The sequence below is a fragment of the Apiospora kogelbergensis genome (genome assembly GCF_038363985.1).
Source record: "Apiospora kogelbergensis strain CBS 113332 chromosome Unknown utg000007l_segment0_segment0, whole genome shotgun sequence".
NCBI classification, from domain to species: Eukaryota; Fungi; Ascomycota; class Sordariomycetes; order Amphisphaeriales; family Apiosporaceae; genus Apiospora; species Apiospora kogelbergensis.
The window spans coordinates 2,830,214-2,846,991 of NW_027117424.1; the positions used below are offsets into that span (position 1 = coordinate 2,830,214).

The following is a 16,778-nucleotide window of genomic DNA, read 5'->3' on the forward strand; positions in this document are numbered from 1 at the left end:
CATAGAGAATACCAGGTCATTTGGTCTTGACATACCGAAGATGTGTCTGTGTCTACATTCACATTCTACACATTCTAGGTATTCCCACTATGGCCACCCAATCGCCAGCTGCCTCCGCTTTCCCGGCTCCGATGCCCAAATCACATACCATTCTACTGGCCCTGTAGATGATGCATGTACAAATTCACACAAATGCTTAGCCATATTATATGAATATATTCTTCTCTTCCGTCGAAAGATAGCACTCACTGTGGTCGATATGCTTTATACTGTAAGTATACTTGGTAGTGCTTAAGGTACTCCTGAGTATCTAATGTTGCTATTCGGCCTGCGGTCCTGGAGCACTTAACATTCGTGTGCTTACATTCGAGGCATGGCAGGCTCGTCCTACCACCCATCATTTCTTGAACCTCTTGTGTGTTGGGCGTATATTGGCAGTCGTGGCTCATGGCCTATACAACTAGTGCCTTCGCCATTGAAACCCGAGACATGGCCCCTTACATTAGAAACCACGATCTGTACGCACATGCTAGATGACATGTATTCTCCTCCTCACTCACAACTCTAGGCTGCACATGCTTTTGTCATAATTGCAAACTGGCAGCCGCGCCGTGGGGGAGACGAATCGACGGCCCACCACGGTAAAGAATACGAGTCCTTGGTAGGTTGATTATCGACTGTCACATGCTATCCTGTAGCGCTTTATCAAACAAAGAGGGGGATACCTACACACACTATGTACGAAAAGGCCTGCAACGCACGCGGAATGACATTTTTCTGGGGCTCACTCAAGCGAGTGGGCCTACTGTCTCCTTTCAACCTGGTCAGAAGGGAAATTTGCAGGTGATGCCCGGCAGCCCGATAACGGGCCGGGCGGAACGGGATTTACATCTAGCGGCGCAACAGAACATGTGGAATGAGTTATTGGATCGCAGACTTTCACATAATGAATGCCACGAGGTCTGACACGAGTCGCATGGCAGCCAGGCTACTGGTGTGACAGTGCCCGTCTTCAGCATTATGATACAGGAAGATAAACTTTTGCGACGGAGATGTTCCCGAGCGTTGTTCTAGACCAACGGTACACAATCCACAATACGCCCGAGGGGGAAAAGGGTCATGTATTACCCATGGTCAAGCAAGCACCGAGCTGGCTGCATGAAGAGTTTCCATGTCTGGAAATAACGAGCTAATGGCTAATAGCAGTTGCAGGGCGACCTGGTGGCTGGCTGGCTGGCTGGCTGGCTGAAGCCCCCTGGCCTTGGGCTGGAGGTTCGTGCAAGGGAACACGAATACAATATTGCTGCTGTCTCCTCTTCTCATCTCGGTCAGGCAAATATTGTCCGATTGTCTTGCGTTTTATCAGGACTCTGATCATGGATATACGATGAGATGAGCGTTGAGCCCCCCTCGCAGCCTGGGGGAATGAATGCGAGTCCCATTGGGTTCAACAAAAAACCACATGCTGGCAGCAGGCATCCCCGACTCGTGTCAGATGGGCCGTTGCAGCTTATTGGTGATGGGCGCCCAATCCAGCCAGTCGGGATGTTTTGGTGATGGCCTGGACTAGACACCTGCTACTAGCAAGTCAGCTGGGTGTGGCTCCCGATTTGGGCTAGTGGACGCTGGGGATCCTACCAAAAAAAAAGAAAAAGTGTTGGTGTGCTGGGGGTGAGACTTGGGGCGGAAGACGGGCAACTGCGGCGTCCTGGCTGTGTGTAACATTGCATCCAAAGAGTGCACTCGCTCCCCAATGTCTCAACTCTTTGGCCTTTTGACATGCAACAATAAGCCCTACCAACATTCCCCCTCGTCTCTTGTTTTGTCCCCAAAGTTAAACCACACGATATCTTTCCAGAACCTTTCACGATCGTGTTCTGATCGTCTTTTCTCCCGGTCGTTTCGTCCGGTTGCCCCTCTAAGGCGTTGCATCTTGCCCCTGTCTGTGCTGTCGATGCTGTACCTGTACCTATTCGCATTTGCCTAAGTCACATTTATTAGCTCTCCCAAGACTCCGCCAGCTGCACCTCGGCATTGTTTCTGCTTGAGCTACGTCACTTCGGTCACTCCAGGGTCCCCAGCAAAAGCCACTGCTTACGCCCCTAAGCAGATTGACCACCGGTCACCTGTTACATCCAGCGAGCGAACGTCGCACTTTATATAATCGTCGCCTTGTGTCTGTGACAGCCCACCAAAAACATATCCGGACTTCCTGCCCTTCTATACCACTCACTCATTTTCGCTCGTTTACAAGCCTCTTTGTCGTTGTTGCCACTGTTGTTGTACATGATCAGCGAATGCTCTTGTCATAACTACTCCAACATTAGAACCAAATAAGTCCAAAGTGATGAGCAGACGATTATTATCATAGCCAAGTACGCTGCGACAACGGTTAATATACTGCCGCCGAGCAGATTTTGGCCAACAAACTCAAATATTTGGTTGCTGTTTCTCAAATCAGCTCTGTGGCCGACCGGTCTGCGAGATACTCGACCTGCAGGGCAGGTCATTTTTCCGATTTGCTCGGGGGAGAGAAAAAGGAAGAAGAAGGAAGTTCGCCTTTTGGTAGACTTTCCTGCGATAACCCATCGTTCTGCCGGACGATCTCCCTGGCAGGCTTTTTACAACCGGTCTCGAATCAGCTGCGCTCGCCTTCGATTATCCCATAATGCAGTACGTTCGAAATATTAGCGACTCAGTGTCGACCGCATGGAACTCGATCAACCCCTCGACTCTTAGTGGTGCTATCGATGTGATCGTGGTCGAGCAGGAGGACGGCAGTTTATGCTGTTCCCCTTTCCACGTTCGCTTTGGAAAGTTCTCGCTCTTGCGGCCCTACGAAAAGAAGGTCGAGTTCAAGGTCAATGGAGTAAAGCAGGAGTATTCCATGAAGTTGGGGGAGGGCGGAGAGGCCTTCTTCGTCTTCGAGACCAGCGACACTATCCCACAAAGCTTGCAAACCTCCCCACTCGTTTCTCCGGCTTCCAGCCCGCCTCTCTCAGCAGAAGACGACGACCCCGATGCTCTGCAAGAGCCCGATTTGCTCCAGCTTGACGAGCCATCCAATCATGCTCGCTCTTCTACTCGGTCCTTCAGTGGATCCGAAGTTCGGCCAGGTCCAACGCCCGTCGCAGGTTTGTTTTCTCTAGGCTTGAACGGAAATGATGGCGATGCTAATGCAATACTCGATAGGGCAGCTAGCGCATCACCCGACATCTCCGTCGCTAACCAGTGGACGGCCACCTTCACGAGACACGGCCGATACATACCGAAAGCCATCTCGTAGCGACAATATTCTCCCGTACAGTGCTAGGACGCGTAGCGAGCGAGACGATGTTCCTGAAGGGTCAGAGCATGAAGATAGCAACCAACCGTCCCATAGGTCGATCAGCCCTCCTCTTCTACCGCCACAGGAGGCCGTACAACGAGCCATGACTTTGTCTGAACAACTCCACGCTGCGAACATCCGAAGCAAGGTTACCGAAACGGGCGACTTGATGCTTGACATGACAGGCTACAAGAGCAGCGAAGAGGATGCTATCCGTGCTGAGGTTGTGGCGCGCAAGATTCTTTCCGAAGAGATGGAAGGTGATTATGATATAGGCGCATTGTTCGGTATGGATGAGCACGGGAATCTCTGGATCTACAGCAGCGAAGATGCGAAGGAGGCAGCCATGAAGAAGACGGTTGCCTCTTTGCGGCCGTCTGCTACAATCGCTATCGATGCTGCATCAGATCCAGGCTATGCCAGTGATGACTCGGCCTCGTCAGCCCCGCTACCCTCGCACCGCCGAAGCGAATCAGATGCCGGCCAGACGAGCGTGGGGACACCCCCAACCACGCCTGGGTCGAGTTCCCACGGCGACCCTAATAGAAACTACGCCAAGACTCTTCGGTTGACTAGTGATCAGCTGAAGACCTTGAATCTGAAGCCTGGTGAGAACTCCGTGGCTTTCACCGTCAACCGGGCCACTTGCCAGGCTTGCATGTACCTTTGGAAATACGACACGCCGGTTGTCATCTCGGACATTGACGGAACTATCACCAAATCGGATGCTCTAGGTCACGTGCTGAACATGATAGGCCGAGACTGGACACACGCAGGTGTCGCCAAGCTGTATAGTGATATCGTAGCCAATGGTTACAATATCATGTACCTCACTAGTCGGTCCGTGGGACAGGCCGATACGACGAGGGCTTATTTGAATGGTGTTGTCCAAGAAAACTACCGTCTTCCTCGCGGTCCGACCATCCTGTCCCCTGATAGAACAATGGCGGCCCTACGGCGGGAAATCTATCTTCGAAAGCCACATGTCTTCAAAATGGCCACACTTCGAGATATACGCAATCTCTACGGTCCGGACCGCCATTGCTTCTATGCGGGATTCGGCAACCGTCTAACAGACCAAATCTCGTATCGCACAGTCGATGTACCACGCAATCGTATCTTCACCATCAACTCCAACGCCGAGGTATCCCTGGACTTGCTCTCTCTGAACAAGCTCAGACTGAGCTACGTCAACATGACCGACATTGTTGATCACTACTTCCCCCAGTAGCCACCCTAGTCAAAGGGGGTGGAGAGGAGTATACCGATTTCAAGTACTGGCGAGAGCCCCCGTTGGAAATGGACGAGTTCAGCGCCAGCGACGATGACAATGACGATGACAATGAAGAGGAGGATGACGAAGACGAAGACGAAGACGTCGGGAACCTCGGTGATAGTTATCTGTCGCGCATCGATGATGACGATGCTGTAGAGAGCATTTTCAGTGGCAGTGGCGTATACGAGGATGAGCAGCACATGATGGGGTCCATGATGGAGGAATATGATGAAGATGCCGATGAAGAAGATGCCGACGATGAAAATGTCGATGAAGAGGATGCTGACGAGGAGTTTGACGAGGAGGGCGATGACGACGGCGAGGAAGAAGTGGAAGAAGAGACTGGTGGCTTAAACATCCCCGAAGTGCCGAAGGCTCAAGCTCCCAGCCCCAAGATCGCCGTCCACGATGAACTTGCTGAGATTATCACGGGAGTGCAGCAATTGGAGCAAGAGAAGGAAGTGCCGGTGCAGGAGTAAGGGAGGAAACACTATCATATTCAACATAGTTGGCGACTCCATTGCATTGGGTGGGTATTGTCGCATGGCTGGGTGTTTTTCCATTATAGGGGCTGGCTTGATATTTACTCAGGACTCTACATGCATAGCGTGGCGTTCTACTTTTGAGGGCCTTTTGAACCCATTAGACAAAGCATACTTCTTTAATGTACATTGAAGCGCTGTTTCTGTATTTGCCATGGTGTTCCCTACGTTTCCGTGAAGGAATCTGCCTAAAGTGCTGCTTGCCGGATGATGCAGTCAGTCAAATTTTTAACGACTTCTTCTGTCGTCTGAGACTCCCCGGCTTTTGGAGGCCATGTTAATGCTTGCTAGCTGTAGGAAATATCCCTAGCCGTCGAATCGATGACACCAAAAAAAACTCCATCAAACGCCTGTACGCAGTCATTAGGCACTTTTGGAGAATTAATAAAAGCATGCCTAATCGCCATCGCGATGGATGCAGATCCCCGCCGCCCCGAACTTCACACGCCTGCTGGGCTCCTTCTTTCTCTCACTCCAAATCCATGTCCTCGTCTTCATCGCCCATATCGTCCCCAAGCAGCTCGTCCAGGCCTCCCTCACCTTCCTTAGCGGTAGTGTCACCTTCCTTATTGAGGGAATCGCTGCTCTCGACGCCTTCCATGGCGTCCTCCATGCCGCCCTCGGGCTCGCTTTCATCGTCGTCATCGTCGCCCATTGCTCCGCCGCCATTGCCGCCCCAGCGATCCTTGAGGCCCCAGCTCATGCCGCTCAGGACGAAGCGCTCGTTGGGCAGACGCACACCCCACTCGTGAGCGTGGACACGCGGCAGGGCGACCCGGTTGCGCTCCTTTGCTAGCTCCATGAGCCAGTCCTTGCTGGCACCGCCACCCGCGGACCCGCCGGCGCCGCTGCCGCCCCGGAACTGGTACGCCTGCCGCGACGCCACGGCCAGGCTCACGGCATTGGTGCTCACGGCGGCGTCGACGTTGGCGGGCGCGCTGGGTGCAGCGCCCGAGGCGCCCGACGGCTTGCTGCCCGCCGCCGACGTGTAGGGGTCCGTTGTCAAATGTAGCGCGTCCGAAAGCACTGACGAGGTGTGCCGGTATGCGAAGTCGAGCAGCAGCAACGGCACCCGGCTGTCGTACGAGGTCACACCCTGGCTCGTCAGGAGCAGCTCGATGGTGCGCGCGTCGCGCGGGCGCGGCGCCGAGGTCGAGGACGCGGAGTTGCCGTTGGGGGCGGGCGTGGGGCCTGCGCCGCCGACGGATTGTGAAGAGGCTTGCAGAGTGCTCGAGGTCGCTTGGGTCGGCTGTGACTGAGAGGGTCCCGAGGCGATGGAGGACGGGGGATGCCGTTGGGCTGTGACTGCGAGGCTGACGCCATTGTTCTAGCCGAGGGTGCGCGTGACTAGCTATGTGGTGGTAGCAGCAGCGTAGAATGTCTTCTTTCACAAAGTCGACGTATATCGCAAAGGATCAAGTTGCGTTCTCGTTGGTGGTGGTACCGGGTGTCGAATCGGAGGGTGGAGCGAAGTCGAAGGATTGCGCCTTCCCAGGTGGTACGCGAAGAGCTTCCTCGAAGATGGCTAGGCCATCGAGGTTTGTGGCGCTGAGAAAGCAACAGTTGACTGGAGGAAAGTGCCTCGAGGGAGAGAGTGCTGGTGATTTGGCAATTTGGTGATTCCCAATTAAGACGCCGTAAGTTTATCTGATCGCCAGCAACCAAGAGAGAGGTTTGCGGTAACGTTGGTTGATGGTCGGAACAGTAGCAGCCTATGCCAATCGCTAAATCAATATCGATACGGATGCAGCATCGCCTAAAGCGAGCAAAAAGTACGCGCCAGGGCGCTAGGCGTGTTGTAGTCTGCAGGCGTTGTGGCTTTAATCCGACGGTCAGTGGTGCCTTAAAAAGCAGCGGGCCAATAGAGCCAGGAGCCTCGCCCCTGTGACTGGATGCACAGGCCATACATAGCCTAAGAATGTACCCATGTACACGTAACATACCTGCAAATAGCTGTGACGAATAACTGGGCCCATCATGCGGTTTGCACATCCGATGGAGGGGCAATTGGCAATGCAAGAACAGGCAATGCGTGAATGACTGGACTTTGCCCCGCCAAAGCCAGACGCCGGCCGATACAGGATCATCATATTTTTCCCAGGAGACTATTATTATTCAGTCTAAGTCAGTGATCAACTCACGGTGCAATCCATTCTCCATACTCACTCCGTGTCGTGTCTCTTCTCAAGAATCTACATTGCATAAGTCAATTGATATGGAGACAACTCTCCCCCTCCCGTTTCTGGTCAGCGTCGCGGTACCTCCCGGCCTCGAGTCCAGCGAGGGGCTGTCCCGGGACGAGGTTTCCTGTCTTGGCTGCGTCTTCTTCGACGTGACTCAACAGAACCTCGACAAGCTGCTCAACTATTTGGCTCAGCACAGCTCTTCGTTCCACACTTTCTTCGACGCCACCGCAGTTGAATCTAAGGACGACATCCTCTCTCTCCTCGACCATGGCGCTCGTAAAATCTTTGTCCAGCCCGAACGCTTATCTGAGTTCGCCGACTTTAAGGGGCGCATCGCACCGGCTGTCACTAACCTCAGCAACGTTTCCGTGGGAACCGAGTATGGCATCCTCCTGAAGGACTTCGATCAGACCAAGTGTGATGTTGCCAAGTTTTTGGAGCACTCCACGACTGAAAAGCTGCCGCCGACTTACGTCAAGCCTATCCAGGGAACCAACTTCGAGCAGTTTGTCGATGTTTGCTCTCAGATCTCGGCTATCCCCATCGTGCCGTCCACGGGCTTGACTACGAACAAGGATGACAAGTCCAAGATCTTCGTGTCGACCATGTTGTCTGGCGCTTGGGTTTCAGACCGCCCGGACAAGCTGATGCCCACCGTTGTCTGCGACGAGAGAGGCATCGCCCTTGGCCTGGTCTACAGCAGCCAGGAGAGTGTTGCTGAGTCGCTCAGGACACAGACAGGTGTTTACCAGAGCCGCAAGCGTGGCTTGTGGTACAAGGGAGCTACATCAGGGGATACCCAGGAGCTGGTGAGAGTTTCGCTTGACTGTGATAATGACGCCCTGAAATTCATCATCAAGCAAACGGGCAAGTTCTGCCACTTGAACCAATTCGGATGTTTTGGTGACCTGAAGGGCATTTCGAAACTGGAGCAAACTCTGGCTTCAAGGAAGGAGACCGCGCCTGAAGGCTCCTATACGGCACGACTGTTTTCCGACGAGAAGCTGCTGCGAGCCAAGATCATGGAAGAAGCTGAAGAGCTTTGTGATGCACAAACCTCTGAAGAGATCGCCTTCGAGGCTGCTGACCTGATCTACTTCGCCCTCGCCAAGGCTGTTAGCAAGGGTGTCAGCCTGGCGGACATCGAAAGGAACTTGGACGCAAAGAGCCTGAAGGTGAAGAGGAGAACAGGGAACGCCAAGGGAAAGTGGGCCGAAAAGGAAGGCATCACCAACACAACAGTCGAAAAGGCCAAGGAGACTGCTAAGGACGCCACCACTCCACTGACATCGGCGCCAGCGACGGAAGCCCAGACTGCCCCGGACATGGGTAGAATCTCAATGAGGCGCCTTGACGCTCTCAAGATGGGCACAGCCAAGGTCACGGAGGCCCTCAAGCGGCCGTCTCAGAAGTCAGCCGAGGCAATCATGGGTATTGTCAGTCCCATCATCAACGATGTCAGACAGAACGGTGATAAAGCTCTTCTCTCATACACCCACAAATTCGAAAAGGCAACCTCTTTGACTTCGCCTGTGTTGAAGGCGCCGTACCCTCAGTCCTTGATGAACTTGCCAGAAGAGACCATCAAGGCCATTGATGTCTCTCTTTTGAGAACATCCGAAAGTTCCACGAGGCACAGAAAGAGGAGCCATTAAAGGTGGAGACTATGCCCGGTGTGGTCTGCAGTCGATTCTCAAGACCTATTGAGAGAGTTGGTCTCTACGTCCCTGGTGGGACGGCTGTTCTGCCTAGCACCGCTCTCATGCTTGGTGTCCCTGCCATGGTTGCTGGCTGCCAGAAGATTGTGCTTGCGTCGCCCCCAAGATCGGATGGTAGCATTACTCCTGAGATTGTCTACGTAGCTCACAAGGTCGGTGCCGAAAGCATCGTCTTGGCAGGAGGGGCGCAGGCCGTCGCAGCTATGGCTTATGGCACAGAAAGCGTCACCAAGGTTGACAAGATTTATGGGCCTGGTAATCAGTTCGTCACGGCTGGTAAGATGTACGTGAGCAATGATACCAATGCTGGTGTCGGTATCGACATGCCGGCAGGCCCGTCCGAAGTGCTCGTTATTGCTGATAGTGACGCAAACCCTGCCTTTGTGGCCTCGGATCTCCTATCACAGGCTGAGCACGGCGTGGACAGTCAAGTGGTCCTGATTGCCATTGATCTCGATGAGCAGCACATGCAAGCGATAGAGGACGAGCTTCACAAGCAGGCCATGGCTCTGCCACGTGTTGACATCGTCCGAGGCGCCATTAACCACTCCGTCACCATCACGGTGAAGGATATTGATGAGGCAATGGTTATCAGCAACGATTATGCGCCGGAGCACTTGATCCTGCAGATCAAGGACGCCGACAAGGTTGTGGATAAGGTCATGAACGCGGGTAGTGTCTTCATTGGTCAATGGACGCCTGAAAGTGTAGGCGACTACTCTGCTGGTGTGAACCACTCGCTACGTAAGTCATCATATCTGCCCTGAACGGCCAGCCGAAATGGTACTAATATCGAAATAGCTACATATGGATACGCAAAGCAATACTCGGGTGTCAACCTGGGATCGTTCTTGAAGCACATCACCAGTTCGAACTTGACCGCCGAGGGCTTGAGGAACGTCGGATCTGCTGTCATGCAGCTGGCGAAGGTAGAAGAGCTTGAGGCCCACAGAAGGGCCGTAGAGTTGCGACTGAACACCATGGACGGAAAATGATTAGGAAAAGGGGAATACGATGATCATATGATTCAATGTACCCAGTGAGCGACGTGGGATAGACTTATCTTTGCTAGGAAATAGGTAAGCGGGGGTTCCATCTTTTGAGGCTAGGCTTAGCAATACATACGGTCGGTCATGAAGGATAAATATCCCAACTATTGCTGAATCTTCTCGTGTTTTGCGCTACTGAATTCAAAGCAAGCCATTAATTGCCCATCCCTTCATGGGAATAGTACACCTCAAGAATTGCATAGGATTAAGATCCGTGTATCGACGGCGCGTCAATACTCAAAGGATGGAGCGAGGGCATTTTAACCATGCCGCTACTGGCTAAATGCCATCGCAACAAAGCGGAATGGTAACTGGAAGCTTAACTTAGGCGTATGCGATGATGGTATTCGAAACAATTTCATGTCGAATCTCCCATCTTTGTTTCTCCATAGTTGGTTGTTGGATTAGAGTTGCACTTGCGCCACCGGCATTTTGGTATGGGAAAGGAGTCGTCTGGGATCAAGAAGGGGATCGGCGTGTTGTTGTAGATGTCAAAGATAACCTTAACGCCACTGGACTAGAAAATGGCGAGGAGGCAAACCACAGACTCACAAGTAGTGAGTGGTGGCATGATGTTGGTCGGACCCCTCAACCCCCTCGTACGCCCCCTTTTCTTGTTGGCCTTCTCTCAGTCGGTCAATTCTGGTCCGGACTGGCTTGGTTCGTTGGTCAATCTTCGATCTGAACATTTCAAGTTTGGCAAAATGTTTTATAGAATAATGACGCCGGGGGCTGGGTTGGCTAAGTTTGTTCTGGGCCTGCAGAATGTGCTTGTCCCTAGTCATGTAAAACATGGTCGTCTCGCCACAGGTGACAGACAACGTACAGGAACGACATACCTGTGGTCGCGATGTATGACATACATACACGTAGCGACTGGCAGTGACTCAAGACCCGAGTGTATGTCATTGGACCAGGACTCAAACTCCGTATCTTCTGCAGGCCAGGTACTGCAATTCTTATCCCATAATGTGGTGCAGTAACGAAGCTCTAAAACACCAATATTGGCGAGGCCAACTCAGGCGAAAGCGGAGCTCTCCTCCGCATCACGGACTGGCAAAGCACTGTGGCGCAATGCTTGATGTACATAAGCAGGGCGACAAGATCTTGGTTGTCGGATGAAAGATAACAGTCTGCTGTTTGAGATGCTGGACGAGAAGTTATCCCAGACTTGTTCGTCGTGCTCAGGGACTCGATGGCTCAGAACGCGGAGACACACACAAAGAGAGGGGGAGATGGGGAGAAACAGAACATCAGCCGTATCAGAGACATTCTGAGGCAACAATGACCAGGCTGGTCTTTATCAAACAAGTTTCTTCAGTATGAATGGTTTCATTTGTAGATGATAAGAATTCCTACTGTATCAACCCATCGTGCACAAAGGGCCGATGTCTTTCAAACCTCGCCCTTTCCTCTGAGAAGCCTCACTCGACAGACAACCTTTAGAAGCTGATCCCCAACATCAAGTAGCGAGGTTTCAAAGGGAGCAGATGATTTCTCTTTCTCCCTTCAATATTACACACAACATGGAAATGCTGAAGCCACCTTTGCCGTTGTCTTTGTGAGACTGACAAAGTCAAACTGACCTGGGTCGGACGGTAGATCTTCATGTTGAACGGGGCACTCATGGATAGGTGATTAGTTACTTAGCACAGCCAACACCCCGCGTCTGGAGATATGCAGGCCCTTGACTCGCATCGCTTAAGTTCGGCCAAACTGCAATATATGTACGCATAAGCTTCCGGGCCTCCATCGGGTGACAGGCCACAAACTACGTATGTAACTTGTCTATCGCCTTGGTTTCTTCTAAACCCTCGGAGCAGACACTACTATAAACGCAGCAAGGGAGCAAGAGAGACGGCTGTGACGACGACGATTCGTAGTGAAGGCGTCGAACGAAACAACAGCATAGTATTGATACCGGACCGACAGGGCGGCGGCTGAGCTTTCTAATCGGCTCAACAAAAGGGGAAAGAGGAGGCGCCAGGCTTTGTTGCTCAGCCGCGCGTATATCTCTTTAGCAGGTTTCGAGAACTGTCCAGAAAAAAGGGGCGGGGAGACAAGCACATGCAAGTTTAGCAACAAGACTACTTACTTGGCTATGTAGGATAGAACACTGGAGGAGGCAAGAACGGCGATCTTGGTGCGTATCGAATGAGAGGCCGAGTAACCACCGACCGATGCAAGTAACATACACTTCAAGTTGAACCAAGTCACCAGCCCCTGTATAGATATTCGATGTTCCGATATCCCTACTACGCCGCACCATCTACAGCCATTGCCTCGACAGCACACCCCTTTGCCATAGTACTTCTCGTTGTCCATATGTATTTCAAATGGGCGTGCCTCGTGCCCGAATATGGCTTGTAGATACTTCATCTGAAGTATGAAACGACATCCGCCGGTTGATAAAAACTCGGGAGCCCGAACTGTACGGCCTTTGCACAGCCTCGCTGGACCAAGGCGTAGGACAATTCGCAGTCCCAGCGTCTTTGGTTACCGTTACCAGACGACCAGAAGCGAATCAACCGCGCCATAGTCCCCCCTCAGGCGAGCGTTGCTATCTGTGACTTGTGGATATAGTTGAACCAGTTTCCCGCCCAGGCAGACTAAATTCATGCACCACGCATCTGTCTCCCCTCCAGCTTCCCCCTTCCCGGCTTCCGTCTCCCCCTGAGCCAACTATTGGTCTCATAGCCCGTTTCTCCCCGCAAAGAGTTGGTAGAAGTCCACCCGCCCCTGATACGCACCACTCCCTTTTTTAACTCTACCAATCGGAACCTCCCACTTGTCGTACCATTGATGCGACTAGGCTGCGGTATCCCTTCCCTTACCATTAGGCGCCTGTCACAAGTTTCTCACAAGAACCGTGCGGCGTTCTCTTCGCGAGCCGCGGTTCGCGCCTGTCAAAGACTGGCGACATAAAATACACAAGTGCCCCCTTGGGTCTGGACTATTCTAGCCCGCCCTGTCTAGCTGACGTCTGTGACATCAACAAGACACATACATACCACGACCACATATTGAAACAATCGATTAGCAGATTGGCGTCATCGTGTGCAGCAGCATTGTAGCAACAACATACAAAGATACCAAGCATGCCTCCGCGGAGATCACACAAAAAGTCGCGGAACGGGTGCAAGCGGTGCAAATCCCGAAAGATCAAGGTGAGGAGCGAGCGTCTCAGCTTTACCGTCTTCCAAAGCCTGTGGGGGTTACTAACTGTGTCCTCTGCGAAGTGTGACGAAGTCTATCCGTCCTGCGGGAATTGTGTGAAGCACGGCGTGTCCTGCGACTTCGAGAACAGCAATTTTCTTGTCGTACCCGAGATCCCATCACCTCCGGGAGCCTACTATTACTCCAGTCCAGCAAATAGTAGCCACGAGTGGAGGCGTGGCAGCAGTGGCTCTTGGTCGACACCCTCACCCAAGACATCATGCGGCAGCTCGCCCCTGACCCTGTATCGCCAACCATCGGCACCGCACCAGATGTTCAGCCCGGCATCGGGGACCAACCGGATGCTCGAGCTTCGGCTGCTGCATCACTACACCACCTCGACGTACAAGCATCTGTCGGTCATGGAGCCCGGGAGCGAGGCCGTCTGGCGCGAGCGTGTGCCGCAGCTTGCCTTCTCGTCCGCGGAAACGGCCCTGTCAGGCAGCGGGGCCAATTTCCTTATGGACGTCATGCTGGCTGTATCAGCGCTTCACTTGCGGACCACTTCGCCCAACGACCGCACACTTATCCGCGCCAGCCATGCCTATACCGCCGCGGCGCTATCCGCTTACAATGCCAGCCTCAGCCAAGGCATCAAGAAGTCCAACGCCGAGGCGCTATTGATAACGGCCCTCTTCATTACATTCCAAGCCACCGCCTCGCGAGTACTCGGGGACGGAGACATGGACCACATTACCATCATCAAGCAGGAAGAGGGCGGGCACTACACATCCGCGTCACCGTCGCTGGATGATGACCAGGCGTGGGGCTACCATAGTGCCAAACCTCGCAAATATGAACTGCCTCTATCTTGGTTCTATTCATTTCAGGGCGTGAAAGCAATATTGTCCAATAGCTGGTCATGGGTGCAGGGGAGTACGGTCCTCATCCCTATCATTCAGTCGCTCCCGGGCCTGGATATCACCTTGAGCTCGGAATGTTCCACTTTCTTTGGGCCACTCCTGGACGGACTGGCAGGCGAGCTTGATTCCTTGGAGACGGATCCAGCGTCACGTATGTTGACAGAACAAGCCTACCACCATGCCGTGTCCATGTTGAACTGGGCGCACCGGATACCGCATACTGGTGCCCCTATTTTGTTCATGTTCGCCGTATCGCGGCGATTCATCGAGCTACTACAAGCCCGGCGGCCGCGCGCCCTGGTGATACTTGCGTGTCATTTCAGCCAGCTCAAAAGCCTCGACAGCGTCTGGTGGTTGCGTGGACTCGCCAAGCGCGAAGTCCAGGGGATCGTATCACTATTCGAGGGTGACGCCGACCACAGCATGAACACCGAGGCCTGGTGGGCCTGGCTCCAGTGGGCAACGCAGGTGGTGCAATATGATGGTGATGGCATGGTGCCGGCGGAGATATGGGGTGTCGAGCCCACTCGTCAGGACCCCCCCGCCATATGGCCTCAACACGGGCTTCTACGGTGATGTGTCTCATATGGACTTGTTGACCTGCATGTTCAAGAGCTTGACGACCATGAATTCTAGGCCTTCGTGCCAATCTAGCGCGGATGCCACCGATGTTGCATTCACAACCGCCGGCACCATATTGCTCGCCAATAGCTTGGTGGCTCCCCTAGTTGACTGAGGCGGGTTTGCGCACAACAGAGGCGCAACTCATTCAATCCTTCACTCCCTTGCGATACCCAGGGATATTTCAGAATGCTCAGGACGACGACCAAGCTTCTGAAGCTGTTTGCTGCAATTTGGTTCGAGAAGTGGAGGATTGGACGTTCCTTTCGCCTAAATGGCAGTCTTAATCGAAATCATAAAGAATTCTCTCCCACTCACTCCCAACAGAAGACCTTCATACGCCTACATTGGTTATGCAAATTGCAATTGAGAGCTTTGGGGATACAGGGAAGAAGATGGTAGAAAGAAATCCGGATCCATTCAGGTGCAAAGTGTAATGCATTCTCCACGTCGCTTCGGTTAACGCTCGCTAGCGTCAATGTTATTCACTCTGGCCCTTGAGGTCACCATTCTAACATCGTGATGCGGCGACCCAGCCCCTCCTAGTCATGATGTAGCTGTGACTGGTAGAGCCAGTCGACTATAAGAGAGCCGCAGACCAGATGATCAGGCGTTGGGGGATACGGGAATTACTACTACTTACTTAGCCGCTTCGAGAAATACACAGGCACAAGAACTCATCTGATCCAAAGCCGCGGCCATGTCTATCGCGTCGACAGTCGAAGATGAGAAGAGGCGCGACGAGATGCTGCAACAACGGCCCGGTGTGCAAATCTTCCTGCAACCGATTGCGCCGCCAGCAGCGTTGGGCCTCGCGGGGTTCGCGTGCTCGACGTGGATCACCGCAAGCTATATCGCCAACTGGTGGGGAAACGCCGAATCGCCATCGATATTCTTCCCCTTCGTCGGTATCTTTGGCGGCCTCGCCCAGTTCATTGCAGGCTTATATGGGTTTCGGGCGCGAGACACCTTGGTTACCGTCGTCAATACCATGTGGGGTTCCTTCTGGATTTCTATAGGCATTCTCTATGCTTTCGTGGTAAGCTTCCTATATCCACCACGCAGACGGGCAAGTGGCGTGTTGCGCGAGCAAAGATGGCTGATGGTGATTTGAACAGGCGGCTGGGGCTTTGAAGCCTCACGAAGTGCATACCCATTTCCCCGAGTTGGCTTCTTGGTTCGTAGTGCTGTGCGTCTTTACCTGGTCCTGCGCACTGGCGGCAACGGCGCGAGACGTTGTGCTCACGACCTGCCTTCTTGCGCTCGCCATTGGCAGCACTATTGCGTGCTGCATGTTCGCCTACAACGGCGGCACAGGCTCAGCGTCCGGCGATGGCCTGCATGGCGGGGTGACGCGCGGCATGAAGGCCGCGGCGTACTTCTGGATGTTTTCGTCACTCATGGCGTGGTGGCGCGTCACCGTGTATCTTGTAGAAGAGGCGTACGGACCGGGCCATACCATCACCAAGTTCTTCCCGATCGGACGCACGCCGATGGAGAAGAGAGCCCCATATCTCATCCCGGGGCTGGGGGAGCCGGGTGTCAAGCGAGGTGTGCCGAAACCGCTAGCGGGTCAGTACCGGTGAGCCGAACCTGGGGTAATATGGTTGGCGGTGTATGTGCTGTCGAATCAGGGTTGGAGCCGAAGCCGAGGGAATCGTGTACGAACGGAACACCAAAAAGAAGAAGCTTGCTTTGTACACCTTACCTCTGTCTACGTCACCTCATAAGACTGTTTCGTGTGTGCGGTGTGTGAGTTCATTCGTGGCTGCCCCAGCTTGCATGATCTGATAGCAGGCCCGAACAACTCGATGAGTCAGATTGTAATCCGACGCGTAGGCAGGATTCGTCGCTGCAAACCCCGTAGTCGATCAAATAAGGAAAGTGTCTACGCAGCCGTTGTCGTCTGCTCGGAGCCGTGGGGCGCTGAAGATGACGGCGAGCTTGCAGAGAACAGTAGGCTTCATGGGGACAATTCC

The 16,778-nt window shown here is 53.3% G+C and overlaps 6 protein-coding genes across 6 annotated transcripts; 5 read left to right on the forward strand and 1 right to left on the reverse strand.

The window, feature by feature from the left end:
* Nucleotides 1-2,668: 2,668 nt before the first annotated feature.
* PG998_011276 (Nuclear elongation and deformation protein 1) lies at nucleotides 2,669-4,559 on the forward strand (the record flags this gene model as incomplete). The annotated part of the gene is made up of 2 exons (XM_066878092.1): nucleotides 2,669-3,134; nucleotides 3,193-4,559. The coding sequence occupies 2 exons, from the start codon at nucleotides 2,669-2,671 to the stop codon at nucleotides 4,557-4,559; spliced, it is 1,833 nt and encodes a 610-aa protein (XP_066727146.1).
* A 68-nt stretch (nucleotides 4,560-4,627) lies between these two features.
* PG998_011277 (LNS2-domain-containing protein) lies at nucleotides 4,628-5,083 on the forward strand (the record flags this gene model as incomplete). Its single annotated transcript, XM_066878093.1, has 1 exon — nucleotides 4,628-5,083. The coding sequence occupies one exon, from the start codon at nucleotides 4,628-4,630 to the stop codon at nucleotides 5,081-5,083; it is 456 nt and encodes a 151-aa protein (XP_066727147.1).
* A 532-nt stretch (nucleotides 5,084-5,615) lies between these two features.
* Nucleotides 5,616-7,122, reverse strand: PG998_011278 (transcription initiation factor IID; the record flags this gene model as incomplete). Its single annotated transcript, XM_066878094.1, has 2 exons — nucleotides 5,616-6,473; nucleotides 7,090-7,122. 2 exons carry the CDS (start codon nucleotides 7,120-7,122, stop codon nucleotides 5,616-5,618), a joined length of 891 nt encoding a protein of 296 aa, XP_066727148.1.
* A 239-nt stretch (nucleotides 7,123-7,361) lies between these two features.
* On the forward strand, nucleotides 7,362-10,045 carry PG998_011279 (uncharacterized protein; the record flags this gene model as incomplete). The annotated part of the gene is made up of 3 exons (XM_066878095.1): nucleotides 7,362-8,930; nucleotides 8,957-9,794; nucleotides 9,852-10,045. 3 exons carry the CDS (start codon nucleotides 7,362-7,364, stop codon nucleotides 10,043-10,045), a joined length of 2,601 nt encoding a protein of 866 aa, XP_066727149.1.
* Nucleotides 10,046-13,197: 3,152 nt separating this feature from the next.
* PG998_011280 (uncharacterized protein) lies at nucleotides 13,198-14,754 on the forward strand (the record flags this gene model as incomplete). Its single annotated transcript, XM_066878096.1, has 1 exon — nucleotides 13,198-14,754. One exon carries the CDS (start codon nucleotides 13,198-13,200, stop codon nucleotides 14,752-14,754), a length of 1,557 nt encoding a protein of 518 aa, XP_066727150.1.
* Nucleotides 14,755-15,499: 745 nt separating this feature from the next.
* Nucleotides 15,500-16,385, forward strand: PG998_011281 (GPR1/FUN34/yaaH family-domain-containing protein; the record flags this gene model as incomplete). Its single annotated transcript, XM_066878097.1, has 2 exons — nucleotides 15,500-15,838; nucleotides 15,918-16,385. 2 exons carry the CDS (start codon nucleotides 15,500-15,502, stop codon nucleotides 16,383-16,385), a joined length of 807 nt encoding a protein of 268 aa, XP_066727151.1.
* Nucleotides 16,386-16,778: the final 393 nt, after the last annotated feature.